We start from the raw sequence: 26,116 nt of genomic DNA, 5'->3' as shown, positions 1-26,116 counted from the left end.
TGGCTCCTGCCTGCGTGGAGCCCGACGCCCCCAGCACTGCTCCCAGCCTCTCCCGGCTGGGACTGGGGGACGGGGGCGCGGCTCCTCGTCCAGGAGCCCCTCCGGTGCTTGGGCGGCTGGGCCGCTCCCGTTGGCCTCATCTGTGCTCCCGACGCCCTGCAGTGCCCGCCCTCTCTCAGCCGGCCCCAGACCACATCTGGCCTCTCCCAGTATCTCACCCTGTCTTCCTGTCCCTCTCAGCCTGACCCTGACAGGCTGTCCACTGGAGAGGTGGTCTCTGGAGGATGTCTACACTTAGGTGCCTGAGTGCCAGCCCCGTTCATCTGTTCACCGGGTGTTGACTGCGGCCGCTGTGTGCCAGGGCCGACAAGCTGCTGGGAGCTCCACGGGGGCTCCCGGACCCTGGAGGGTGGAGACTTGTCCCTCTGTCCCCAGCACACAGCACCGTCGTGTGGCACACAGGAAGCGCTTGGGGGCCTCGGGCTGAGCAGATGGGGCAGGTCAGCGGGCCCCTTTGGGGGGTCCCCACAAGCACGGGGAAGTCGATGGAGGTGTTAAGCTGAGGGTGTTCTGACGGGAAGGACTGCTCTGCAGAGGAGGGACATGGGCGAGCCTGGGGGGGGATCAGAAAGGGGGCCCAAACCGAGTCCAGGTGGGACACAATGGTGGCTGGGACTCAGGGGGGCGGCCAGGAGGAGAGGTGGGTCTTGCATCATGGTGGGGCGTCTGGGCCCCAGAACCTACTGAATCCCACCTTCTGTCCTGAGGGTCTGGGAGGCCCAGGAGGCTGTGGGCTGCTGGCGGCGCCCAGGCAGGTGTTCTTGAAGGACCGTAATCGACTGAAACCAAGTCGTCCTAAGCCGTCTCTCCACGAGGTTGGGCACCGCATGGTGAGGCAGTGACTGGGACCAGAGAGGGGCCCGACTGCCAACAGCGTGGGGATCCCAGTCTGGGTCAGCGCCCACACGGCGGGGTCTGCAGTCATGGGGGCGTGCGAGGCTGCGGCTGTGGCACACACCCTGGGGCTTTGCCGGGTGAGCCCCTGAGACGCCTGAGGGCGAGGGCTGGATGCAGAGACACCGGTCACGGTGACCTCGGGTATCAGACGGAGCGGCTGAGAGGCGGCCTGGGTGCACAGGGCGGGAAGGGGTGGGAGGCTATGGACTTGGCTGGGGGGAGGCCCATGGGATCAGGGGGGGCGGGCCCGGAGACCCCAAAGGCAGGTGGCAGAGAGAGCCCTGGGGTTTCTCTGCGCCCACTCCCCCTTGGCCTGGGGTCTTGGGCCTTTGACCTTCTCGCCGCCACCAGGCAGGGGTGATTTTCGTGCTGGGACCCGGAGCCCAGGCTGCAGGGGGAGGCTGATTCGCCTCCCCAGCCCCGGCGGGGATGGGCACTCTGGCCCACAGCCTCTGCTGGTTGACGGAGGAACCGGGCTGTGAGCCGGGCTGGTGGGGAGGTGACACCCTATACCTGGGAGGGGTCCTGTGGGAGGCTCTCCCAGCGCTGACGCAAGGCTCAGGCTAGACGTCAGGCTGTCCCTAGAGCCCGGCCCCGCCCATGCCTGATCCTAGGTGGCTGTGCGGGGAGCTCGGCCTTTGCCCGGTGAGTCTGGCGGGATGGGGGTTGGGAGCCATGCCGGCTGCGGCTGGGGCCTCGGCGGATCACTGGCCGACCGCGGAGCGGGGGGCCTGGCCACTGCGCGCTTCCCGGCCAGAGGACAGCCTGACGCCCCGCGAGGCTCCTTGGGGACGGGTCCCCGGGCCCACGTGGCCGCCGTCACGGCGACCGGAGGTCAGGCTCCCGCCGACCGTGCGCCCTGGGTCCCCTGGGAGGCTCGTCAGAGGCCCACTTGTTCCCCCCGGGGGCGCGGGGTGCGGGCGCGGCTTCCGGAGGGGTCGTCCGCCAGAGCCGCGCCGCCACCTGGTCGCCTGGGGTTAGGAGGCCAAGCCGGCCCTCCCCGTCGGGGGACCTCCCCACCTCCCGGGCTGAACTCAGACCCGGGGCCCCAGGCGGGCGAGGTGGGACCGCGGGGCTCCTGTCGCCCTGGCCCGGGGGCCCCGACGCTCCACCCGGCCCCATTCGCGCCCCTCCCTCGCACTTGTTCTGAAAACGGCGGAGGCTCGGATTTGCCGGCGTCTCGCCTGTTTAGTTTCCTCTGATTTGTTTCGGGGTCCCGGCTAATTGCAGATTTGCATTTTCGCCTCGAGAACGGAGCGGAGGCCGGTCCCCTGCAGCCAGCTGCCGGGCGGGGGAGGGGCGGCGCCCGAGGCGGGACAGCCACCCTCGCTGCCTCCTGGCCTGGCCCCGGGGCGACGCGGCCCCCACCCTCGCCGCCGGGTGTTGGCGCCTCCACCCCCGCGTTGTGGGTCCGTAGTGCCCTCCACACGGTGCTAAGACTCCTCCCCCCCCACATCTCAGGGTGTCCCTGCCTTGCGCTTGAGCCTTTGCCTGAATCGTCCGTTTCTCCGTGTCTGCCCGAGCCCGAGTCCCCATCCTGGTCTCTGGGTCCCCTTCCTGAGCCCACAGGCTGCCAAGGGCCTCCATAGACCTGGCTGCTGTGCGTTGTTCTGACTTCAGCTTTAAGAAGTTGCTCAATCTGTGTTTGCTTGAAAATAGTGACAGGGAGGTCTAGCCGGTACCCCAGGGCCCTCCTCCCGGGGGGCCAAGACGACGGGAGGGGGACCCTGACAGCCCTTGCCTGGCCTGGAGTGAGGACCCTGCCCTTCCCCAGTGGGCACCTCTTGTTTACCTTTTCCTGGTGTGGGGGGCAGCTACTGCTTAGAAGAAAGGAATCCGAGGAGGGGGAGCCTCAGGGGACCCAGTGGCCGAGGCTCCTTCCTACTGCTTCCCACTCCTGTGGACGTGCGAGGAGAGGCCTGGACCGCCCGCAGCCCTGTCCCCATCAGCGCCCTGGCTGGGGGAGGACACACCACCGTGTGCGTGAGGCTGAGGGACCAGCTGTAGGGGCACATGTACTTTCAACTTCCTCTGCTGTGTGTCACCCCCTTGCCGGTTCACTGGGCTGAGACCCACCTACGGTCTCAGATCCTGTGTTCAGACCTTGCTCACCAGTGAAGACCATAGACCACAGCGGAGGAGTGACGGTCCTGCAGGGCCAGGTCAGGATGGGTGTCTCAGGCTTCTGAGGGATGGGCAGGAGTTTCCCAGGGGGAACAGCAAAAGCAGAGACATGGCGACATCATGGCATCACCCCGAGTTCCTCCTCCACTGAGAGGACAACCGAAGGATTTCTGCACACGGATTCACTTACACCTCGCGGCAGCCCACTTGGGTTGGTGCTGTTATTACCCCCATGTCACACCCGGGAAACTGAGGCACAGTGTAAGTTTGTAAAAAGCCCACATAAGCCAGGTAGAAAGAGACAGACCTGGGGTTTGAACCCAATAGTGTGGCTCCAGAGCTCAGCCCCTGAGGCCCCTCTGGGCAGCAGCACTGGGTGTGTGATTGTGGGGTGGGGGGACACCCATGGCCTCAGGGACCTGTGGGTGTTCAGGAGAGTGGCCTTCATCTGAGCTAGAAGGAATGACCCTCGAGAGCAGAGGCAGGATGGACACGCTGGGGCAGCTGGGGGCCAGGACCGGGTGGCTGAGGCCGAGTTAGGGAAGGGGAGGGGGAGGGGGAGGGGATCAAGTTTCATTCTGGAGGAAGTGCTGGCTGGAGGAGCCTGATGGGAGGAGAAACTGGAGGGTCTGAGAGGTGGGTCCACCCCAGTGGGTCACTTGGGGCAGGTCTGTCAAGGGGTGAGGTGGTGGCTGTGGAGGCTGGGTGTGTGGGCTCAGGAAGAGCGTGTCCCTTGGAAGAGGCTAGCCTCCCTTGGCGACACCTGCAGCACGCACACTCCCGGCCAGGGAGGGGCCTGGGCCAGTGGAGGGCGGTGCACAGGGCACATGGAGCCCAGAGTGATGTCCCTTCAGGGTGGCAGGTCTGCATGCCCTATGCCCTCGTGTGCTGTGGACCCCGAGCTCAGCCTCCACCTGGACTGGATGCAGCCTCGAGGCCAGGCCCGCTCTGGAATTCTCATGCGGCTCCATCATCCTGACGCCCTGTGGTTTGGCCCCTGAGTTTGCCCCTTTCACAAAGCCTGTGTTGTCGAGTGCCTAGGGCAAAACACACCCCTCACCCTCACACCTGGAGCCCTGAGCCCCTCTTCCCGGGTTAACCCTTCACTGCTCAGCCAGGGGCTGAGGGCACCAGAGGGATTTCCTGCCTGTGTGCGCAAGTGTGTCACCCACCTCCCCGCAGGCCTTGCCCCTGCTGGTCTCCTTTGGACCTGCCGTGGGTCCTCCCAGGCCTGGGCCCTACTCGCAATGTTGTTCCCGACGTCGGGGGACTGCCTGGGGGGGTACGGGGGGAGCAGGGCCTGACCCTGGTGGAGGAGGTGTTGGGGGCACGCTGCTGGGGAGGGCAGCCAGGCAGGGAGCCAGTGGGCCATGGCCGAGGACACCTGGGATAGGCCCGGAGAGATGGTTGGGGGGTGGTCACTGAGAGCCTGGAAAGCCGTGTCCTGAGGCAGAGTGGAGCTGGAGGGGGGATGATTATTATTATTATATATACCTCTTTTTATTTAGACAAGTAGTACGTAAATATATTCTTCTAAAATTTTTTTCCAAAACTGGCAAATGAAGTTGCTTTGCTGTCCCAGCCCCCTCCTCCCTGCCCGGTGCCCCCCCCCCCACCCCCACCCCGGCTTCACCTTGACTTTCAGTTTGGATGAAGGCTTGTAGAACTTCTCAGTTAAACCATGTGTGTCTGTATCGACACCCACGTGTGGCGATACCTGGAGTTCTGCACCACAGCCGTCCCCAACAGGTCTGGGCTCCGTTGGGTCAGCATGGCCCACCCACCTTCATCAGCACCATGGTTTTTCAGGGTCCTCTGGTTTCATGCTGGGTGGCTGCCAAATTTTCACTATAATGAACTGCACTGAGAAGTATCCTTGGACTAGTCCTCCCGGTGGATACACATGGGTGTTTATCCAGGAGAGGATACAATACCAAGTGTTGCTGAGTGCTACAGTGTAACAGGCTCTCCAGAGGCCTCCAGAGGAGGAATAATTTAGTTCTTAAAAACCCCTGGGAGCTCACTATGACTGTCTCCACTTCACAGATGGGGAAATGAGGCTCAGAGAAGTTAAGTAATTTGCTCAAGGTCACACAACTAGTAAGTAGAATTGCGGGGTCGTGTGTACGCATGTTTTTCAGAAAGCAAGTTTAAATTTTTTTTTTTTTAAGATTTTATTGATTGATTGATTGATTGCTATGTTGGGTCTTCGTTTCTGTGCTAGGGCTTTCTCTAGTTGCGGCAAGCGGGGGCCACTCTTCATCGCGGTGCGCGGGCCTCTCACTATTGTGGCCTCTCTTGTTGCGGAGCGCAGGCTCAGACGCGCAGGCTCAGTAGTTGTGGCTCACGGGCCCAGTTGCTCTGCGGCATGTGGGATCCTCCCAGACCAGGGCTCGAACCCGTGTCCCCTGCATTAGCAGGCAGATTCTCAACCACTGTGCCACCAGGGAAGCCCCGCAAGTTTAATTTTAATCAAAGTAATATATTTACCTAGTTTAATAAGCAGACAGTACCAAGAGACTTAATGAGAAGCTGTTCACTGCCCTTTTCTTCCTCTTTTTTTTCTTCCTTTTTTTTCTTCCTCCTGTTCAGCGCAGCTTGCAGAATCTTAGTTCCCCGACCAAGAATTGAACCCAGGCCCTTGGCAGTGAAAGTGCAGAGTCCTAAGCACTGGACTGCCAGGGAATTCCCTCTGCCTGTTTTGAGCAGAGGCAAGAGGGGCGGTGTCAGGCATACACACCAAGTGGACATGTGTGCACTGGGGTGCTGGGCTAGGGGCTGGGAGGCCAGTGTCTGAGGGAGGGGCTGTGAGGGCGGGGTGGAGGAGGCTGGAGTTGAGGTTCTCCTGCTCCAGGGTGGCAGAGGCCAGCTGGGGTCCCATGGGCTGTTCCTCACCCCCCCCAGATGTGGAGCAGAGGAGAGATGAGGCAGGGGCCAGGCTTGTGGTGAGACCACTGTCTCTCCTTTGCTTCCTAGAGGATCTCCATGCTGGCCTGGAGCAGAGACTGAGCTGGACCACTGGAGCCTGGGTGAGTGAGGGCTGGGCACCAGCAGGGGAAGGCAGGGGGGCCACAGCCACGCAGTGAAGGCGTGTGGTGTCCCCAAGGCTCTGGTCCGGCCGGGCGCGGTGTGCAAACGTCTGCCCGACCCCAGGTGCCATAGCTGTGGGGGCCGCTGCCAGGCCCCCCAGTTCTCTGATGGGGGGACCAGGATTTGCTTGGGAGGGGTGGGCTCTGCTGCGAGACTGGGGCAGTGTTTGGGAGACTGGGGCAGTGTTTGGGCGCTGACTGCAGTGCTGGAATCTGGAACGTTAGGGCTGGGAATTTGGGCTGGGGGAGGGGGCGCCTGTCCAGACGCTTTCCTGGCCAGCAGCGGGCTGGAGTTTGTGCGACTTCTTGGAAGTGCACCTCCGGGCTTCGGCCAGGAAGAGGCGTCTGATGCCCCTGAGGAAATCCCCGCTGGCCCGGTGAGCAAGCGGGGGGTCCCAGGCTGCCTTCAAAACAGGAAGCGCCCGTTCCAGGAACGCCAGCCGCAGGAAGCTTTGCCGGCTGTGCCTGGCACCTCCCGCGAGGCCGGCCTGAGCACTGCCTCTGGTCAGGTGGTTCACCCTTTGCCCCTGTGGGCCTGGCCAGGCAGGTCACCTGAGGCTTTGTTTGTCCAGGAAGTGGAGGGAGCTGCTGCCTATCATTGTCACCCAAGTCCCTCCTGCCAGACCGTGTGACCTGGGCTCAGCGTGAGGGGCCCTTGGAACCCTCGGACCTGAGGCTCACTCTGCCCACCACCCAGAGGGGTCCTGGGGCAGGGAGCCCAGGTCTGGCCCTGGCCTGCTCGAGTGGGGGCGGGGCAGGGGCAGCAGCACAGTATCTGGGCCAGTCAAGACCTGGTCCCGCTCGGTGACCGCGCACGTGGCTTTCACGGGGCACTTCTGGTGTGCCAGCCCTGGGGGCCCCTGGGGCCGAGGACAGGGCTGGGCTTCTGCCCCAGGGGCTCAGTCAAGTGAACATTAACCAGAGGGAGACCAAAGCATTTTTTTTTATGCACTGTGACCCTCCCATCTCCTGGGTCCTGTCATGTCTGTGAGCTCAGGACTGAGGCAGGGCTCAGGGTCACAGCAAAGCTCTTTCAGAAGGGGGGGGGGCGCCCCAGGAGTTCCCCCGCTTGGTCGGTTCTGGGTTCAAGTCCTAGGCGCGCTGCCGGCCGGCAGAGGGGCCTGGACACGGGTCCATCGGGGACCAGGGGGCCTGCTTCCAGGGGTGGCCTGGGCTCGGGCGGCTCCAGCTCCGGCCGCGGCTCCGCCCCCGCCCGCCCGTCCGTCCGTCCGCGCCCGCAGGTCCGCCCCCGCCCGCCCGCTCCCTCCCTGGGCTCCGGGAACATTCCATTCATTCCCCGCTTGCCGCGGCGGCCCTTGGCCGGAGCCGCAGCCGCCGCCAAAGCCGAGCGGGACCAGGGTCGCGGCGGGGACTCGGGTGAGCGGGGCCGGGGCGGGGAGGGGGGGAGGGCCAGCCTGGGCTCGAGGCCGAGGGGCCTGGACGCCCCCCGCCTCCGCGGCGCCGGGGAGCGGACTTCGGGCCGCGGCGGGCGAGCCAGCGAGCGCGGGGGCGGGGCGGCCGGGACGCTTGGGCGGCGGGGGAGGGGCGCCGGGGGGCGGGGCCCTCCAGCCTTGCCCTTCCCCGCCCCCTCTCCCCGGGCCCTGAGCAAAGGTACCAGAGGGTGCCTGAGTGCCCGGGGCCTCTCCTGGTGCGCCCGGTTCTGTGCAGTCCTGGCGTCGCGGGCGTCCCAGCTCCAGCCTGGGGATCTTCTGAACTGCGCCCTCCTCTCCCCTAGACGGCCTCAGTTGTCCGCGGAGCCGAGCGGAGTCTGCGGTGGCAGGGGCCCCCCTCCGCCCAGGATCTGCCCAGCCTGCCCGCGGTCCTGTGAACTCTTCCTGTCTTTGACCAAAGGCACCATCTCCTCCCCAGCCTGATCACCTCGTCTTGGTGCGGCCTGGGGTCACCCTCTCTCCTCATCCCACCGCCTTCTCTTAGGCCATTTTCACCTCGTTCCCAGGTCCCTACTGTCTCCTGGACACTGTCAAGCCAGCCTGTGGGTGGCTCCTCTCCCAGCAGCTTGTGAGGAGGCCTGTGGGGTCCCCAGGGGCCCGGCAGGGACTGAGCCCTCCAGAGCAAGGGGCTTCTGTGCTTCAGTGCACAGCTGAGGGGCACCTTCCCCAGTCCTGAGACTTGCCCCTGCCAGTGCCCTGTGGTGATTCTGGGTGCAGAGGGCTTTGTCACTTGGTTGCTTCTTGGTTACGCTTCCTCGAGGGGCTTGAGGAATGTTGTGGAGACTCAGAACAGAGGGATGCAGTGGGGATGGAGAAGAGCCACAGCCTGGCCGGGGGGCTTCCTAGTGGCTCAGGCAAAGAAGGAAGCTGGCTTGATGTGAGAATCACAGGGTTCATGAGAAGAAGCCACCCTATTCCAGTCAACACAGCTTTGCGCAAAACCAGTGCCCCAAAGAAACGTCTCCCCTGGCCATGGAGCAGAGCAGACAGCCTTCTGCCTTCCTGGAGGAGAAGGACGTAGAGCAGGGCAGGGCAGGCTGTCAAATGGGCGCAGAAAAGTAATTGTTTCTTGAGGGAATGAGAGCATATCCAGGTGTTTGAGGTGGCCGTAGGGGGCATGTCAGCTCCTCTGTAGAGGTGCAGCGGGCCGTGGGGGGAGTCTGGGAGGCCGGGGCCTGAGCCCCTCATGACCCTCTGCCGTTGGGGTCAGTCTCCACTCGGCCACGTGGCATGGACAGCTGCCCTAAATGTCCTGCCGGGCACAGGCCCCCTCAGGGAAGGTTCCAGCGGGCCCAGGAGTGAGGGCTCACGCACAGATTGTGAGAGGGTGGCCGGTGGGGGTGGCGGCCAAGACCACTTCAGGGGATTCTGATCAGGGTCCCGAGGGTGGCGTTCGTGCTGGACCACCCCAAGGTGGGAGGGGCCTCCATGTTGGGGACCCTGAGCCCACCCTTGGCCTTAGCAGCTTGCCCCCATACACCCAGAGACACGCACGGGCGCGCACACATACGCAGGGACGTGTGTGTGCTCGGACGGACACCCGCACCCTGACGTGGCCTGCCCTTGCCCTGCACGCAGCACCCCCCGCGGCCTCCGGGGTCCCCGCTCAGAGACCCGGTGGACCCCAGAACCCCCTCCCAGGACCTCCTCTGGCGTGCCTGCGTCCGAGGGTCTGCCCTGGGCGGGGCACAGGCAGGGCGGGTGGATTGCTGGGGCCCTCCTGCTGGTTCAGCAGGGGAAGGGGGGTTGGAGGGAGGGTCCGGAAGGCTTGGGGAGGGGGTGGGGAGGCAGGCCCACCAGTGGCTCTGCTGTTTCCCGTCAGATTACACCGTGTGCCGAGAGTCAGGCATAGAACAGGCGTGTGGCCCACCTGTTTGCATGTTCAGGGCCTGTCGGTCAGCTTGGGTCTGTGCTCTGGAGAGTGTGGTCTGGGGGCGGTGCCTCCCAGACCACCTGGAGCTCTTGGGGTCATGGGATGTGAGGGTGGGCACACGCATGAGTGTCTGGGAGACTTTCTGGAGGAGGTGCTCTGTTGCCTTGGAGGTGGGCCTAAAGGTGCTTTGGGAACCTGGGGGCAGAGGCCAGGGCGCAGTCCTCGGGGGGGCGGCTGCACCCAGGCCTGGAGCTGCAGTGCTGGTGGCCTGGCCTGTCAGCGGTTAGGTTACAGGTGCTCCTTCTTGAGGAGGGCCGGAGATGATCTCCTTGGAGATGAGAGTGGGTGTGTCTGGCCAGATGGGTGGGAAGGCAGGGAAGGGATCCGGGGCTCAGGCGGGCTGGGCAGGGTCAGGCACCGGGGGCTTCCTGTGGGTGGGGTGGGTCCTCCAGGCTGGGGCTCCCCTGACCCCCCTCTCTTCCCACAGGGTGCCGGGGGCAATGGCGCTGCAGCTCTGGACCCTGACCCTCCTGGGCCTGGTGGGCACAAGTGTGAGCCTGCGGTCCCGCAAGCTGGACTTCTTCCGCAGCGAAACGGAGCTGAACCACCTGGTGGTGGATGAGGTGTCGGGCGTGGTGTACGTGGGGGCGGTGAACGCGCTCTACCAGCTGAACGCCGACCTGCAGCTGGAGCAGCGGGCGGCCACGGGCCCGGCCCTGGACAACCAGAAGTGCACGCCGCCCATCGAGGCGAGCCAGTGCCACGAGGCCGTGCAGACTGACAACGTCAACCAGCTGCTGCTGCTTGACCGGTCCCGGAACCGCCTCATCGAGTGCGGCAGCCTCTTCAAGGGCATTTGCGCCCTGCGCTCCTTGAGCAATATCTCCACGCTCCTCTTCTACGAGGACGGCAGCGGCGAGAAGTCCTTCGTGGCCAGCAATGACAAGAGCGTGGCCACTGTGGGGCTGGTGAGCACCGCGGGCCCGAGCGGCGAGCACGTGCTCTTTGTGGGCAAGGGCAACGGGCCCCATGACAACGGCATCATCGTGAGCACGCGCCTGCTGGACCGGACCGAGGGCAGGGAGGCCTTCGAGGCCTACACGGACCACGCCACCTACAAGGCCGGCTACCTGTCCACAAACACACAGCAGTTCGTGGCTGCCTTCGAGGACGGCCCCTACGTCTTCTTCGTCTTCAACCAGCAGGACAAGCACCCGGCCCGGAACCGCACGCTGCTGGCGCGTATGTGCAAGCACGACCCGTTCTACTACTCCTACCTGGAGGTGGACCTGCGCTGCCTGGGCCCCGGCGACACCCGGGTCCCCGCCTTCGGCACCTGCCTGGCGGCCTCCGTGGCCCGGCCAGGCGCCACTGGGGTGCTGTACACTGTCTTCAGCACAGATGGCCGGGGCGGCGGGGGGCCACGGGCGGGCCTCTGCCTGTTCCCGCTGGACGAGGTCCACAACAAGATGGAGGCCAACCGCGACGCCTGCTACACGGGCACCCGGGAGGCAGGCCGGGACACCTTCTACAAGCCCTTCCATGGCGAGATCCAGTGCGGTGGCCACGGGTCGGTACGTGGCCTCAGCACGTTCTCCCACGGGCTTAGACCACACGCGTGTGGGTCTGCGCTTGGCACTGCTTGCCGTGTCCATGTCCCACCTGCTTGCGAAGGCCGTGTGTGTGTGTGTGTGTGTGTGTGTGTGTGTGTGTGTGTGGTGTCCCTGCGGGCAGGTCAGCGTGAGATGTGGGTGCCACTTCTCCCAGGTGTCAGCCACGCTGGGCGTTGGGTTTTGGAGCAGTGAGCATGTGGGTAGGGGCCCTGCCTGCCTGGGCCGGTTCTGGGGGACATGTGTAGGGCCACGAGTGCTGGGAGCCGTGGTGGGGAGAGGCCTCGGGTGGGGGTCTGCACCCACCGTTGATGCCATGGTCCATAGGGTGCCAGCGAGAGTTTCCCGTGTGGCTCGGAGCACCTGCCCTACCCGCTGGGCAGCCGAGACGGACTCTCAGCCATAGCCGTGCTGCACCGTGGAGGCCTGAACCTGACAGCTGTGACAGTGACGACCGAGAATGGCCACACCATCGCCTTCCTGGGCACCTCGGACGGCCGGGTCCTCAAGGTGAGGCCCAGGGCTGGGGCAGGGTGGTTTCCGGAGGGGTCCTCAGTACATGAGGCCCCCTGCCCTCACCATGCACCTGCCCTCGTGCCCACAGGTGTACCTCGCTCCAGATGGCAGCTCTGCAGAGTATGGCTCTGTCCTTGTGGAGATCAACAAGAGAATCAAGAGGGACCTGGTGCTGGCCGCAGACCGGGCCAGTCTGTACGCCATGACCCAGGACAAGGTTGGCCTGTGGAGCCTGGGAGGAGGGGCCTTGGTAGTCCAGCCCCTAGAGACACGCAGAGCATGCTGGGAGGGGGGCCAGCTCGCATCTCCTTGGGTCCTGACAGTGTCTCTCGAGCACCTTTCCCGTCTTTGAAACCGTTTCTCTCTCTTCTGTGTCTCTGGCCCGGCCTTGGGCCCCTCCTGACCAGAGGGTCAGTGCTCTAAGTGGGCCTTCCCCAAGTGCAAACAGGGAGGCGAGGGGCCCCAGGCAGCTTCTGTGAGCTCAGACGGTGGGGGACACGGGCCCTGGGATCCTGTGCCACCCGATCCTGGGTCAGGTCCAGCCTCCCGGCCGGGTCCCACAGAGCCTGGCCAGCCGCTGCTGCCTGGAGCCCTCACTGCCCAGCCTCGAGTTGTGTTGAGGCTTCTAAGGCTTAGGGATAAAGGTAGGATCAAGCTGGCGATCCCAGGAAGGTCTGGCGTCTGAGCAAGGTCCTCTGTGGCTGCTGGCCTGACACCTGTGGTGGCCGTAGTCCCGCTCACCGCCCCGGTGCCCCCAGGTGTTCCGGCTCCCCGTGCAGGAGTGTGAGAGCTTTTCCACCTGCGCCCACTGCCGCAGCTCACAGGACCCCTATTGCGGCTGGTGCGTCATCGAGGGACGGTGAGCACCCGAGAGCCTGGGGGGCTCGTCCCCAGCCTGGGTCTGGGGGTGCCGCCCCACCCTGAGGGCTGACGGGTGTCCCCTGCCCCCGCAGATGCACCAGGAGGGCTGAGTGCCCGCGGGCCGAAGAGAGTGGCCACTGGCTGTGGAGCCGCAGCGAGTCCTGCGTGGCCGTCACCGAGGCCCAGCCGCAGAACATGAGCCGCCGGGCCCAGGGAGAGGTGTGTGGTGAGGGTGGAGGCAGGGCCGCTGCTGGCCTGGGGCTGTGGGGACGTCAGGAGACCCGCGTAGTATCTTGCTCCTGGCCTGGACGGCGGTGCTGAACCTGGGGACAGGGACCCCATCCTTTGTTGGGTCCCCTGGCCCCTTTGACCCGAGGGGCTCCTGAGAATCCAGGGCAGACCCAGGCCCTGTCCCAGGAGCGGCTTAGGTGACCACAGAGGGGCCCATTCAGTTGAAATGGAGCCAGGTTCTAGAGGGTTCTCCAGGGGGCGGGTGTACACATACAGGAGGGCGGCCAGAGAACGGCCAGAGGACCGGGGCTCAGGGCGGAGGCGGGAGGTTGCCTGCACCCTGAGGCTGGGCAGAGGAGTCCTGCTGTGAGCTGAGTGGCCCTTCCGCAGGTGCACCTGACCGTCAGTCCGCTCCCGGCCCTGAGCGAGGAGGACAAGCTGCTGTGCCTCTTCGGTGAATCACCGCCTCACGTGGCGAGCATGCAAGGGGGCGCCGTGGTCTGCAACTCCCCAAGCAGCATCCCCAGCACGCCGTCTGGCCAGGGTGAGGCCCCGCCCGAGCCTGTCCCCTGAGCATTCGGGGCCAGCGGAGGACGGCTCACTGGTGAAGGTGGGGGCCACGCGGTGACGTGGCTGGGACCTGGCAGGCGCTCTGGCCCAGACGCCCAGGAACCACGGCCCTCAGTGCCTGCAGGGACAGAGAGAGGGCCCAGCAGCGCAGAGCCCCGGGGAGCGACACACGAGCCGAGATCTGATAGCGGCGGCGGGTCCTGCTGAGCCCTGCGGGGCCCCGCTCCGACCAGGGTCCCCACACGCGGCCTCCCGTTCTCTGCTGGGTCGCCTGTGGGGAGCTCTGACGGAAGGAGGAGTTGGGGCCGGGGGGGCCCAGTTCCGGCTTCCTGTTCCCCCCCAACCCGAGCCAGCCTCCCCCTGCGTCCTGCAGCCCCCCTGACGCTGTCCCCATCTGCTGTCCACAGATCACGTGGCTGTGGCCATCCAGCTCCTCTTCAAACGTGGCGACGTCTTCCTGACCTCCCACCTGTACCCCTTCTACGACTGCCGAGTGGCCATGAGCCTGGAGGAGAACCTGCCGTGAGTGCAGCCCCTGTCTGTCCCTCCCAGCCCCCGCTGCGGACCCCACACTCCTCACCACCCTCTCCCCCAGGTGCATCTCCTGTGCCAGCAACCGCTGGACCTGCCAGTGGGACCTGCGCTACCACGAGTGTCGGGAGGCCTCGCCCAACCCTGAGGACGGCATCGTCCGTGCCCACATGGTGAGGGGCCGTGAGGGCACGCGGGGGCCAGGCTGCTCGGCTGAGGCCAGGCCGCACCTGACCAGCCCTGCCCTCCCCAGGAGGACGACTGCCCCCAGTTCCTGAACCCCAGCCCGATGGTCATCCCCATGAACCACGAGACGGCTGTGACCTTCCAGGGCAAGAACCTGGACACGGTGAAGGTGCGGGGGGCTTGCGGGGCCCTGGCTAACCGGTGAGGTCAGGCCTGGGGGTCCCAGCAGGGGCCATGATGGCTGGTGGAGAGGCATAGGCTTGTTCAGAGCCATCCTCCTGCAGACCAGAAGCTGAGCGCCAGGGCCCATCCAGCCTTCTGCGGCTCAGGGCCCAGCACGTGAAGGAGGCAGAGGGGTCAGGGTGGACGTGGGGACATCTGGACGGGCCTCGAGGGTTTAGGGTGTGCAGGGGCTGGGCAGCCGAGTGCCGCTCAGGAGGCAGCAGGGCGGTGAGTCCAGGTGTTGACCGTGGCGGGGCCTGTCTGTGAGTGGCCGGGTGTCAGTTGGGATGGGGGTGCCCAAGCTGGCCCGGGAGCTGTGTGGGGCACGGCAGGCACCGGGGCCCAGGGCGGGCATGTGGGACGGGCTGGCCCGCCTCGGGTATCCTGACTGGCCTGTCTGGCAGGGCTCCTCCCTGCACGTGGGCAGTGACCTGCTCAAGTTTGAGGAGCCAGTCAGCACACAGGAGCAAGGAACCTTCTCCTTTCGGACCCCAAAGGTATGCCTCCCGGGGTGGGCGGGCCAGGCTGGTGGACCCCGAGGGCTGGCCCTGCGGGGGCAGCCCAGTTACCTCCGGGGCTTGAGGGGTGGGGCGGGGGCAGGCTCACCACCTGCCCTGCTGAGGAAGCATCTCAGAGCATCCCTGTGCCTCCTGTCTCCCTGGAATCCAAGTCATCCTCCGTCTCTGAGCCTCCAGCTTCTAGACCTGGAGGCCTCCCCTTGCTGCCCGTCGGCTGTGAGGGGACACACGGTGGTCACCCTCGGGGGCTCGGGTGGGAGTCGGGGGTGCAGCGTGTCCCTGTGTGCCCCCAGCTCTCCCACGATGCCAACGAGACGCTGCCCCTGCATCTGTATGTCAAGTCCTACGGCAAGAATATTGACAGCCGGCTCCAAGGTGGGCGGGGTGGGCAGCTGGGCTGGTGGGCTGGCAAGGGGAGCAGGGCGGCCCTGCCGACGGCCAGCTTCTCCCTCCGCAGTGACCCTCTACAACTGCTCCTTCGGCCGCAGCGACTGCAGCCTGTGCCTGGCCGCTGACCCTGCCTACAAGTGCGTGTGGTGCAGCGGGCAGAGCAGGTGTGTGTACGCGGCCCTGTGTGGTAACGCCACCTCCGAGTGCCCACCGCCCGTCATCACCAGGGTAAGCCCCCTTACCCCCCACCTCCCTGACAGGGGGCACTGCAGCCCGGCCCTGGACCAGCTGCGCAGCCTGGCCTGCCCAAGCTGCCAGGTCAGCCGGGCTTTGCCAATTTCAGATCCAGCCTGAGACTGGTCCGCTCGGCGGAGGCATTCGCATCACCATCCTTGGGTCAAATCTGGGGGTCAGAGCAGACGACGTGCAGAGGGTCACCGTGGCTGGCCAGAACTGTGCCTTTGAACCAGAACGGTACTCCGTGTCCACCCGGTGAGTGGGCAACCTGGGCCCTCAGAGCTGGGCCAGGCCCTACCCTGGGGGGCCAGGGGACTGGGGGGATGGAGAGGAAGGACACGGTCCAGGTGTGCGTGGGTGCCCAGGGCTTGCACACCCACAGAGTGTGCCCACCTGCCTGCCACCCACGCAGGATTGTGTGCACCATCGAGGCTGCAGAGGCGCCCTTCACCGGGGGCGTCGAGGTGGACATCAGCGGGAAGCTCGGCCATTCGCCTCCCCATGTCCAATTTACCTATCAGGTAAGCACCTGGCAGGTGGCTCTTGCAGGTCAGGACAGATGTGGGTGGGATCTGGGGAGCCATGTGCTGACTCGGGGTGAGGCGAGGCTGTGCCCCTGCCTCTTTCTGACAATGGTCATGGCCCAGTAGAGGCCCGGGAGGGAGGGCCACAGCCCTGCCGCCCCAGCCCTGAGTCAAATGCCCCCGCTCCTCTTCTAGCAGCCCCAGCCTCTCAGCGTGGAGCCAAAGCAGGGGCCACAGGCGGGCGGCACCACGTTGACCATCAGTGGCACCCACCTGGACACAGGCTCTGAGGAAGACATGCGGGTGACCCTCAATGACATCCCTTGTAAAGTGTGGGTGTCACCCACAGGCCGCCAAATCCTGGTCTGCCCTGGTCCTGGGGACAGGGTGAGGGCCCTCTGGCCGTGACCCTGTGTCTATCCTGGAGGGGGCAGTGGAACCAACCAGACCCATTGACCCACTGGCCTGGGGCTGCGGGTGGTCCCAGGGTGGGGTTGACATTGACTGGCAATCCCCACCCCCAGGACGCAGTTTGGGGCACAGCTTCAGTGTGTCACCGGCCCCCAGGCGGTTCCGGGAGAGCTGTCCCTAAAGATTTACTATGGGGGCTCTGAAGTGCCCAGCCCTGGCGTCACCTTCACCTACCGTGAGAACCCAGTACTGCGGGCCTTCGAGCCGCTGCGAAGCTTTGTCAGGTGTGACCTCTTCCTCCCGCCGTGGCAGGTGCCCCCCACTCCCACACTGCTGGCCACACCCACCCCATCTAGCTATTTCCCAGGTGCCCTCTTCTCACTGGGCTTGTGAGGATATGGCAGAGCTGGTCTGGGTGACAGGAGGAGGCCTCCAAAAATCCCCACTGTATCCCCAGGTCGGACAGGCCCGACATACCGCCTCCACCTCCCCCCGCCACCCAGCCCGGCCCTGCTTCTGACAATCCAGGGTGGCGGTGCTCAGTCACGTGCTCTGAGCACACCACACACACCCCCCCCCCCCCAACCGCCTCTGCTATTGCAGCAGGCCTGTGCTTGCACACACCTGCAAGAGTATCCAAAAGCAGGGTGGGGTCGGGGACGCAGCCTTGCAGGGCACCTGCTCTGGAGCTGGCTGGGCACCTCCCTTGCCCAGGTGTGCCCACTCAGGCACCATCCCCTCCCTGCCCCCCAGTGGTGGCCGGAGCATCAACGTCACAGGACAGGGCTTCAGCCTGATCCAGAAATTCGCCATGGTGGTCATAGCCGAGCCTCTGCAGTCCTGGAGGCGGCGGCGGGAGGCCGGACCCCTGCAGCCCGTGACGGTCAGTCGGTGCCCGCTGCTGGGGACACGCCAGGGCAGGATGCAGCCTGTGCCAAGTGGCCTAACGGTCCTGCCTCGGCTCCTAGGTCGTGGGCAGGGAGTACGTGTTCTGCAGTGACTCCAAGGTCGTGTTCTTGTCCCCGGCCGTCCCCGAGGAGCCCGAGGCCTACAACCTCACAGCGCTCATTCAGATGGATGGGCACCAAGCCCTGCTCAGGACTGAGGCTGGTGCCTTTGAGTACGTCGCCGACCCCACCTTCGAGAACTTCACAGGGGGCGTCAAGAAGCAGGTCAACAAGCTCATTCACGCGCGGGTGAGGACCTGTGCAACCCCGGGGGTCAGGTCCTGAGCGGGTGCGTGTAGGGGAGCAGCCCAAGATCTGGGCTGAGCCGGTCGGGGCATCCCTGAACCCCTCCTGGGCACTGTGACCCCATCCCCCGCCCCCCAGGGCACGAATCTGAACAAGGCGATGACGATTCACGAGGCCGAGGCCTTCGTGGGTGCTGAGCGGTGCATCATGAAGACACTGACGGAGACCGATCTGTACTGTGAGCCCCCAGAGGTGCAGCCCCCTCCCAAGCGGCGGCAGAAGCGGGACACGACCCACAATCTGCCTGAGTTCATTGTGCGTGTAGGGTGGGGGCAGGGAGGGGACAGGGCACCGGGCTCTCCTGGTCTTGGCCACACACCTGTCCTTGCTGAGTCCGCCTCTCCACGCAGGTGAAGTTTGGCTCCCGGGAGTGGGTGCTGGGCCGCGTGGAGTATGACACGCGTGTGAGTGACGTGCCGCTCAGCCTCATCCTGCCGCTGGTCATCGTGCCCATGGTGGCTGTCATCGCTGTGTCTGTCTACTGCTACTGGTGAGCCCCTCCCCCGGCAGCCTCAGCCCCTTGGCCATACCCACCGGCCAGCACAACCCCGGCCAGGTCCCAGGAGCTTCCCTGTGCCCGCCCCCAGGAGGAAGAGCCAACAGGCAGAGCGCGAGTATGAGAAGATCAAGTCCCAGCTGGAGGGCTTGGAGGAGAGCGTGCGTGACCGCTGCAAGAAGGAGTTCACAGGTAGGGGCCGCCCTGCAGGTCCTGGGGGAGGAGGGCTTGGAAGAGGCTGCATTGGGAGGGACGGAGGGAGGGACGGAGGAGGGCGGGCTGCCAGCGGCGGATGCCTCACCCCGACCTCCCTGCAGACCTGATGATTGAGATGGAGGACCAGACCAACGACGTGCACGAGGCAGGCATCCCCGTGCTGGACTACAAGACCTACACCGACCGCGTCTTCTTCCTGCCCTCGAAGGACGGCGACAAGGACGTGATGATCACGGGCAAGCTGGACATCCCTGAGTCACGGCGGCCCTTAGTGGAGCAGGCGCTCAACCAGTTCTCCAACCTGCTCAACAGCAAGTGTTTCCTCATCAACGTGAGCGGGGCGGGGCCTCTGGGGCGTGGGGCGGGGCCGTGAGGGGGCGGGGCGCGAGCGAGCGAGCGGGTGGGGCTGGGGTGGGGTGTTTCCTCATCAACGTGAGCGGGGCGGGGCCTCTGGGGCGTGGGGCGGGGCCGTGAGGGGGCGGGGCGCGAGCGAGCGAGCGGGTGGGGCTGGGGTGGGGCGGGGCCGTGAGGGGCGGGGGCTCGAGCGAGCGGGTGGGGCTGGGGCGGGGCTGGGGCGGGGCGGGGCGGGGCTCTGACCGGCCTCTCCCACAGTTCATCCACACCTTGGAGAACCAGCGGGAGTTCTCGGCCCGCGCCAAGGTCTACTTTGCGTCGCTGCTGACGGTGGCGCTGCACGGGAAGCTGGAGTACTACACGGACATCATGCGCACGCTCTTCCTGGAGCTCATGGAGCAGTATGTGGTGGCCAAGAACCCCAAGCTGATGCTGCGCAGGTGTGTGGGGAAGGGCAGAGGCCGCGGTGGGGGGTGGTAGGGGCTGGCAGTGGGGCAGCACAGGCTTGTTCAGGCACCTGGTCTGCCAGCAAGTACAGCCAGTGCCAGTGAGTAGGGCGGAGGGACGGCAGGGGGCGCGTCGTTGCTAGCAGGTGGTCTCTGCTGGTCACTTAGCTGCTCCCCCTGTCATCAGCCCTTTGTAGGATGGGGTGGAAGATGAAAGGTCCACCCTGAGGGGGCTGGGAGACTGGTCACTGCAGGCTGTAAATGTACAGCCTGACGGAGACTCTGGCCTGGATGGAGGCTGGGCTGCTCTGAGGGTGGTCTGGGTACCTGGAAGACCCAGCTGATCCTAGGGGCACTAAAGGGTCCCTCAACACAAGGCCTTTCTGCATCTCCAGGTCTGAGACAGTGGTGGAGAGGATGCTGTCTAACTGGATGTCCATCTGCCTGTACCAGTATCTCAAGGTGGGTTCCACACAGCCCTACCAGGGGGTGGGGAGGGACGAGGTGCTACTGTACCCCCCACATGTCCACCTCCCTGCGGCCCGGCTCCACCCGGACGGGTTTGCTTCCCACCCTGGCACGATCAGTCCCACCCATGGCTCAGCCGCCCTATGTTGCTCTAGGACAGCGCAGGGGAGCCGCTGTACAAGCTCTTCAAGGCCATCAAGCATCAGGTGGAGAAGGGGCCGGTGGACGCTGTGCAGAAGAAAGCCAAGTACACCCTCAATGACACGGGGCTGCTGGGGGACGACGTGGAGTACGCGCCCCTGGTGAGCCCCCGGGGCTGGGTGGGCTGCTGGGAGACCTCAGGGGCCGGCTTCCAGGCCAGCCTCAGGACTAGAGGCTGATGCCACTCGCCTCCTTCGTGGACTTGCATTAGAACCCACTCCCCGTGCTGGGCCCACCCGTGTTCAGGGAGGGGCCTGGGTCACGGGTCCTCAGCAGGCTCACGGGTCACTGGAGAGAGGCTCTAAGTGTCATGACCCCCAGCCAGCTGCCTCCTGGGTGCCCGGGCCTGCTGCAGGCGTTTGAGGGGCCTGGGCACACCAAGTGAGTGGTGGTAAACCCGTGTGCGTGTGGCGGTGGTACACGGTGTGTGCGCCCGTGACGCCTGTGTGTTGCACGATACCTAGAAGCGAGCAGTCCTCTGCCCTCTGTCCTGCTGAGCCACGGCGTGCAGGAAAGGGTGGGGCCTGGGTGCTGAAGGGGCTCAGGACCCCCCACCTCCACTCCTCCACCTGAGGGTGTCGCCACTGGGGGGAGGCCCAAGACTGCTCCCAGTTTGGGGCGACTGAGGCCGAGGGCCCCTCCCCAGCTGGCCCTTCGTTCTGTGTCCCCTGGCAGACAGTGAGCGTGATCGTCCAGGACGAAGGGGTCGACGCCATCCCTGTCAAGGTCCTCAACTGTGACACCATCTCCCAGGTCAAGGAGAAGATCATTGACCAGGTGTACCGCACACAGCCTTGCTCCCGCTGGCCCAAGGCCGACAGTGTGGTCCTCGGTGAGCAGCACCCTCGTGTGCCTGGCTCTGCGCCCGTGGGAGCCCGGTTGGCCAGGTCGGGTGGGGGGGTAGCGAGAGGGAGCCCGGACGGGGTGGGCTGTGGCCGGGTCCCAGGAGCTGGGCTGTGTCCTCCCACAGAGTGGCGTCCTGGCTCCACAGCCCAGATCCTGTCAGACCTGGACCTGACCTCTCAGCGGGAGGGCCGGTGGAAGCGCGTCAACACGCTGATGCACTACAACGTGAGTGTGGCGGCCGGGCGGGCCGGACCCCCTGCTGAGAGTGGGGCCGGAGGCCCTCCCTCATGACGTTGTTCCCCAGGTCCGGGATGGAGCCACTCTCATCCTGTCGAAGGTGGGGGTCTCCCAGCAGCCTGAGGACAGCCAGCAGGACCTGCCTGGGGAGCGTGAGTGCCTTCCTCTCATCCGGGCCCTTCTGGCCTCTGGAGGGCATCATGAGCCAGTGTCCGCCCCGTGCCGCCATCTGGGGGGAGCTGTGAGCCCGGCGTGGGACCCAGGCCCCGGGCTCCGGTCCTCGTCCTTCAGCGCCCCCCTCCCCCACAGGCCACGCCCTCCTGGAGGAGGAGAACCGGGTGTGGCACCTGGTGCGGCCAACGGACGAGGTGGACGAAGGCAAGTCCAAGCGCGGCAGCATGAAGGAGAAGGAGCGCACCAAGGCCATCACTGAGATCTACCTGACCCGCCTGCTCTCAGTCAAGGTGGGCCGCGGAGGGCGTGTGGGAGGCAGACCTGGGACGGCGCCGGTGGGATGCGCTGAACCCCGCTCCCGCCCCGCAGGGCACGCTGCAGCAGTTCGTGGACAACTTCTTCCAGAGCGTGCTGGCGCCTGGCCACACGGTGCCGCCCGCAGTCAAGTACTTCTTCGACTTCCTGGACGAGCAGGCAGAAAAGCATGACATCAAGGACGAGGACACCATCCACATCTGGAAGACCAACAGGTGTGGGCTCCGTCCCGCCACCCTCCACGCCCGCCCTGCTCCAGGCCTCGGCGGCCCCTCACACCCTGTCGTCCCACCTCAGTTTACCTCTCCGGTTCTGGGTGAACATCCTCAAGAACCCCCATTTCATCTTCGACGTGCACGTCCACGAGGTGGTGGACGCCTCCCTGTCGGTCATCGCACAGACCTTCATGGACACCTGCACACGCACAGAGCACAAGCTGAGCCGCGTAAGTGCAGCTGCGGGCAGCCCAGCCCGCTTCCTGGCAGCGCGAAGCGTCAGGGCAGGGGGGCTGCGATGCAGGTGAGGAGGTCAGTTTGGGGCGTGGATTTGCACAGCAGGGGCTGGAGCTCAGTAGAAAGACAGGTGCAGGGTACCTGGGGCGGAGGGAGGCCCCCTGGGCAGTGGACCTGTGGCAGCCTGGGACCCCGAGCTCCTTCCCCTTCCATGAGAGAGAAAAAGTGAGTTTTACTGTTAATCACAAAATGACGAAAACACTGTCAGGTCTGTGGCTGGGCAGGGCAGCTACCGCTGTTGGACCCCCATCCCCCGCATACCCCTCTTTCTCTGGGTATCCTGAGCGCGTGCAGGTGTCTTGGCTTGAGTGTCACTTGGCTCCGACCCCCACAGGACTCTCCGAGCAACAAGCTACTCTACGCCAAGGAGATCTCCACCTATAAGAAGATGGTGGAGGAGTGAGTGCACCCCCCACCCCATGAGGCCAGATCCTGGCTGCCCACCCTCAGCCCCCACCCAGCGGGGCCCCCGGGCGGTGCGGGCCTGTGATCAGGAGGAGGGCCCCATGGGTAGCTTCGGGTCCAGTGTCTGGGAGCCACCGCCCCCCGTTCCGGTACCCGCCCCCCGCGGCCCACCCTGTGTAACTCCCCCTCCCTCCACAGCTACTACAAGGGGATCAGACAGATGGTGCAGGTCAGCGACCAGGACATGAACACACACCTGGCAGAGATTTCCCGGGTAAGGGCAGCACAGGGGACACACAAGCTGAGCCCCCCCCAGGATTAGCCCTCCACCCCTCCCCGGAAGGCCCTGCTGAGCGGGCCAGGAGACTGCACTGGGGGCGGGCGAAGTGCCCACGGGGGAGAAAGGAGAGGCGCAGACGAGGGGGCGTGGGGGGCGGCGGGGCTCGCGAGCAGCTCTGAGCCAGCCCCGCCTGCCGTGGGTCTGCATGGGTGGGAGGCTCTCTGTCTGCGGTGTGCCGTGGCTGTGCGTGTCGTGACCACCGGGGGGACCCTTTGTGTCTGCCTGCTCCACTGGGAGACAGCCTCCTGCCCGTGGGTCACGCAGCCCTTCCGCCACCCTCCCAGGCGCACACGGACTCCCTGAACACCCTCGTGGCCCTGCACCAGCTCTACCAGTACACGCAGAAGTACTACGACGAGGTAGGGGTCCGGTCCTTCCGGGACAGCCGTGCTCACCCTAACCCTAACCCTAACCCTGGCCTGTGCTCTGACGTGACCCCTCCTCAGATCATCAACGCCCTGGAGGAGGATCCCGCCGCCCAGAAGATGCAGCTGGCCTTCCGCCTGCAGCAGATCGCGGCTGCGCTTGAGAACAAAGTCACGGACCTCTGACTCCGACCTCCGCCGTCACGGTCTCGGGACACAGGTGTGTGACACCCACTGCCGGGTGCTGGGCGGCCCCGGGGGAGCAAGGCCAAGCGGGCAGGACTCAGCCCTTCTCTCTCTGGCAGAGGAAGAGCCCCCGGGCTTCCGAGTGTGTGTGTGGCAGGGGGCCCCCACCTCAGCGTTTGTAGCCTCATAGCACCCTTCTCCTGAGCAATAGTGCCGGGCGGCCACCAGCACCAGTTCCCTCCTGCAGAACCAGCATCGGAGGTGTCTCCTTCAAGCCTCCTGAGCGATTTGAAAACGTGCCTTATGCCCCCGGCGCCACGCTGGGTTGCTGGGGGCAGTCGGGCCTCAGACCCCCTCCCCAGGCACCAGCAGCCGCCTCAGATACCTGGGTTGGGCCTTTTGGGGTGAGGTCTGAGTGCCCGCGGCCCCCAGGACCTAGTGCCCAGACTCTGTCTGCCTGCCCTGCCTGGACTGGGGCAGAAAAGTGGTACGATGCCTTCCTGACCTCGCTGGCCTGCCCTGCGGGGCACTGGCACTCCCGGGGGACTCCGTGCTGCAGGCCCCACCTCAAAGGTCAAGCTGGACGTCAGACGTCGAGGCCCAGGCGGCCAGAAGGGACCCAGCAGATTGGGGGTCGGGGTCCCGGCCTGTCAGACAGGCTGACCTGGAGGCCCTGCCCAGGTCCGGGGGGCCGGGAGCAGCTCCGCCAGGACACCCGCAACCCTTTTTGTAAATCTTGTTAATTGTCAATCAAATACAGCTGTCTTTTTCACTCTGCTGGTTGGCTGGGTTCTTCCCGGGGCTGCCGACCCGCCGTCCCTACACACCTGACCCGTTTTGGTACTGGGCCTGTTCTGCCCACGGCCTCCCTTCCTGTGCGCTCCTGGCCCCAGAAGCTCACCTGAAGGTGGGCCCGTGTGGCCTCGCACACCCACCCCACAGTCCCTGGCTCCCGTGGGCCAGGCCTGCTGGGTGTGCTGAGGCAGCCCGTCCACAGCCATCAGCTCGGCCGAGTCCACGCCTTCCTGCTGCCCCAGCGGGACAGGATGGTGGTCAGGGGTGGGAGGTGAGCGCTTGGGTGCGAACCTCTCCCAGAGGCACATCCTGGTGCACCCCAGCACTGAAAGTGACCCTGAAGCAGGTGGAGATTCCAAGGGCACGGTGCGGCGGCACCGCCCCCCACGGTGCCGGATTGGGCCCGCTTGGGCGCCATCTGGTGGCAGGGGTGGGCGTGGCGCGAGCTCTCAGGGACCTGTTTTCTCCTTCCTGAGGTGGGGTGCCTCACAGGTGTGGTCCACCCAGCACACGTTTAGTAAGCCCCTACTGTGTGCAGACCCCACTGGACACGGTGGTTCCTGGAGGGAGGCCCTGTATCCCCCTGCTCGAGGCTGTGGGGCCATTAGGGTCAGCTCCTCCTGGGGTCCCAGGCACCTGAGAGCAAGACGCACCTTTGTTGGTGTAGGAAGGAGGGGCTTGTCCCGGAGGCAGGCGATGGGGGAAGGCAGATTGCTCCCAACCCCTGTGTTGCACACAGAGCAGGAGCCATGAGATGCGCTACTCTGTGGCCAATCAAGCACACGTGCCGTGACCACACAGGCATGCGCGTGTGCACACACACGCAGCACCAGTGTGTTGGGCCCCTCACTCGTTCATTCAACACGGGTTGTCCTGGGCACTGGGGACACAGCAGTAAAGGGGGCAGAAAGGGCCTTCCTTGAGGGAGCCCTTGTGTTCCAAGAATACCAACCCTAGCAGAAAAGGGATTTAGTGGCTCCATAAAGGCAAGTGAAGGGGTCCAGCTTCAGATATGGCTGGATCCAGGTGCTCACATGTTTTTGGGTTCCATCTATCTGACCCTCTTCCCAACATGTGCTACTTTATTCTCAGACACCTGGGACGCTGGTGGCAGGCTACCCGAGCCTGTGTCTCCTCCACTTGGGGCACACCATTGTGGCTGAGAAGTCTCAATGGGCTAGGCCTTGATCATAAGCCACTTCTGTACAGGGACAGCCAATTTTGAGCCACATGGAACAAGAGTGGATATCTCCCACATGGAAGGGGTACTAGGCAAACAACTGACACCCCCCACCCCAGGGACCCCTGAAATGACAGTGTACTATGGTCAGGACCAGAGACCCAGATGGGCAGGAGATCTGAACAAGGTACTGCTAAACCAGAGCAGGGGCGGCATAGTCTGGGAGTGTTCACCCTGGGGGGAGCGGGGGCAGGGGGAGCAGGAACCTGGAGGCCTGGCTTCTAGACTGGACCCCTGTGGGCCACTTTCTCCTCAGCCAGGCATGAAATGGAGAAGAGTCAGTGAGCCCGCCTTTTGCTGCAGGTCCAACAGGTGGGGTTCCCTTCCCCCTCGGAGGACAGCAGTGTGAAGGGATCCAGGGGCCATCCTTTCATGGGACCAGTGAAGAAACTGGGCATGGATGTTGGGTGCACAGGGGTGGGCAGGCCAGCTGGAGTGGTCAGGAGGCTGGCAGACCAAGGGGTGACCCAGCCTTCTGTCACTTTCCACTTCCCACTTTCCTCCCAATGCAGTGGGAGTGGGGAGATGCAGGGATGGAGGTGACCAGCGACCTCGATGACCTTTCCTTCCAAGTTGCAGAAAGCAGCCCAGGACCACACCCCACTTGCTTGTTAAGAGCATGAGACCTCACCTAAATCATGGGGCCCCTGTGACAGGGCCAGATAGCATTTTAGGAAGCTCGTTCTGACCTCAGGGAGAAGTGCAGCCAGGAGACCAGTGTGGGGCTGAAGAGGGGATGGCCTGGACCTGTGGAGAGGGGACAGTGCACACGGAGGGTGGGGGCATCTCGGTACTTAGGGGTAGCTGTGAGTCACAGCAGAGAGGGGAAGGAGGCCAGGGGTGGGGTGCCGGGGACCCAGGGCTCATAGGAGGCTATTCCGTGCCGCCCCATCCGTGCCCCATCCTCACACCCACTGGCAGGGCCTGCCACTCCTGGCTGCCCTCCATCCGCACCACCCTCCCGCC

General features: G+C 65.1%; 1 protein-coding gene across 12 annotated transcripts in view; it reads left to right on the top strand.

Moving 5' to 3' along the window:
* Positions 1-23,887, top strand: part of PLXNB2 (plexin B2) — a 30,051-nt gene extending 6,164 nt beyond the window's left edge. Inside the window, exons 2-39 of one of the 12 annotated variants that reach the window (XM_068561903.1) lie at positions 5,128-5,181; positions 6,058-6,110; positions 9,982-11,068; positions 11,432-11,614; positions 11,709-11,837; positions 12,379-12,479; positions 12,574-12,700; positions 13,103-13,256; positions 13,690-13,804; positions 13,878-13,986; positions 14,067-14,168; positions 14,626-14,718; positions 15,033-15,114; positions 15,197-15,357; positions 15,473-15,621; positions 15,779-15,887; positions 16,086-16,222; positions 16,415-16,585; positions 17,016-17,184; positions 17,270-17,497; positions 17,633-17,809; positions 17,905-18,044; positions 18,142-18,242; positions 18,368-18,597; positions 18,879-19,060; positions 19,462-19,528; positions 19,690-19,836; positions 20,411-20,567; positions 20,706-20,806; positions 20,886-20,970; positions 21,128-21,282; positions 21,362-21,522; positions 21,605-21,752; positions 22,154-22,218; positions 22,423-22,498; positions 22,849-22,923; positions 23,011-23,149; positions 23,363-23,887. In XM_068561903.1, the coding sequence (XP_068418004.1) occupies positions 9,995-11,068; positions 11,432-11,614; positions 11,709-11,837; positions 12,379-12,479; positions 12,574-12,700; positions 13,103-13,256; positions 13,690-13,804; positions 13,878-13,986; positions 14,067-14,168; positions 14,626-14,718; positions 15,033-15,114; positions 15,197-15,357; positions 15,473-15,621; positions 15,779-15,887; positions 16,086-16,222; positions 16,415-16,585; positions 17,016-17,184; positions 17,270-17,497; positions 17,633-17,809; positions 17,905-18,044; positions 18,142-18,242; positions 18,368-18,597; positions 18,879-19,060; positions 19,462-19,528; positions 19,690-19,836; positions 20,411-20,567; positions 20,706-20,806; positions 20,886-20,970; positions 21,128-21,282; positions 21,362-21,522; positions 21,605-21,752; positions 22,154-22,218; positions 22,423-22,498; positions 22,849-22,923; positions 23,011-23,115 (5,565 nt within the window). In that variant the 5' untranslated portion in view covers positions 5,128-5,181; positions 6,058-6,110; positions 9,982-9,994 and the 3' untranslated portion in view covers positions 23,116-23,149; positions 23,363-23,887. Of the gene's footprint in view, positions 1-1,585; positions 1,603-5,127; positions 5,182-6,057; positions 6,111-7,478; positions 7,548-7,905; positions 8,058-9,981; positions 11,069-11,431; positions 11,615-11,708; positions 11,838-12,378; positions 12,480-12,573; positions 12,701-13,102; positions 13,257-13,689; positions 13,805-13,877; positions 13,987-14,066; positions 14,169-14,625; positions 14,719-15,032; positions 15,115-15,196; positions 15,358-15,472; positions 15,622-15,778; positions 15,888-16,085; positions 16,223-16,414; positions 16,586-17,015; positions 17,185-17,269; positions 17,498-17,632; positions 17,810-17,904; positions 18,045-18,141; positions 18,243-18,367; positions 18,598-18,878; positions 19,061-19,461; positions 19,529-19,689; positions 19,837-20,410; positions 20,568-20,705; positions 20,807-20,885; positions 20,971-21,127; positions 21,283-21,361; positions 21,523-21,604; positions 21,753-22,153; positions 22,219-22,422; positions 22,499-22,848; positions 22,924-23,010 lie in introns of those variants that run through there. The other 11 variants (XM_068561902.1, XM_068561901.1, XM_068561896.1 and 8 more) reach the window with 11 other exon arrangements.
* The last annotated feature ends 2,229 nt before the right edge of the window (positions 23,888-26,116 follow it).

The sequence above is a fragment of the Eschrichtius robustus genome, chromosome 13 (assembly GCF_028021215.1).
Source record: "Eschrichtius robustus isolate mEscRob2 chromosome 13, mEscRob2.pri, whole genome shotgun sequence".
Lineage (NCBI taxonomy): Eukaryota > Metazoa > Chordata > Mammalia > Artiodactyla > Eschrichtiidae > Eschrichtius > Eschrichtius robustus.
The sequence above is the reverse complement of the archived record's forward strand: the minus strand, read 5'-3'. Positions and strand labels throughout refer to the sequence as shown.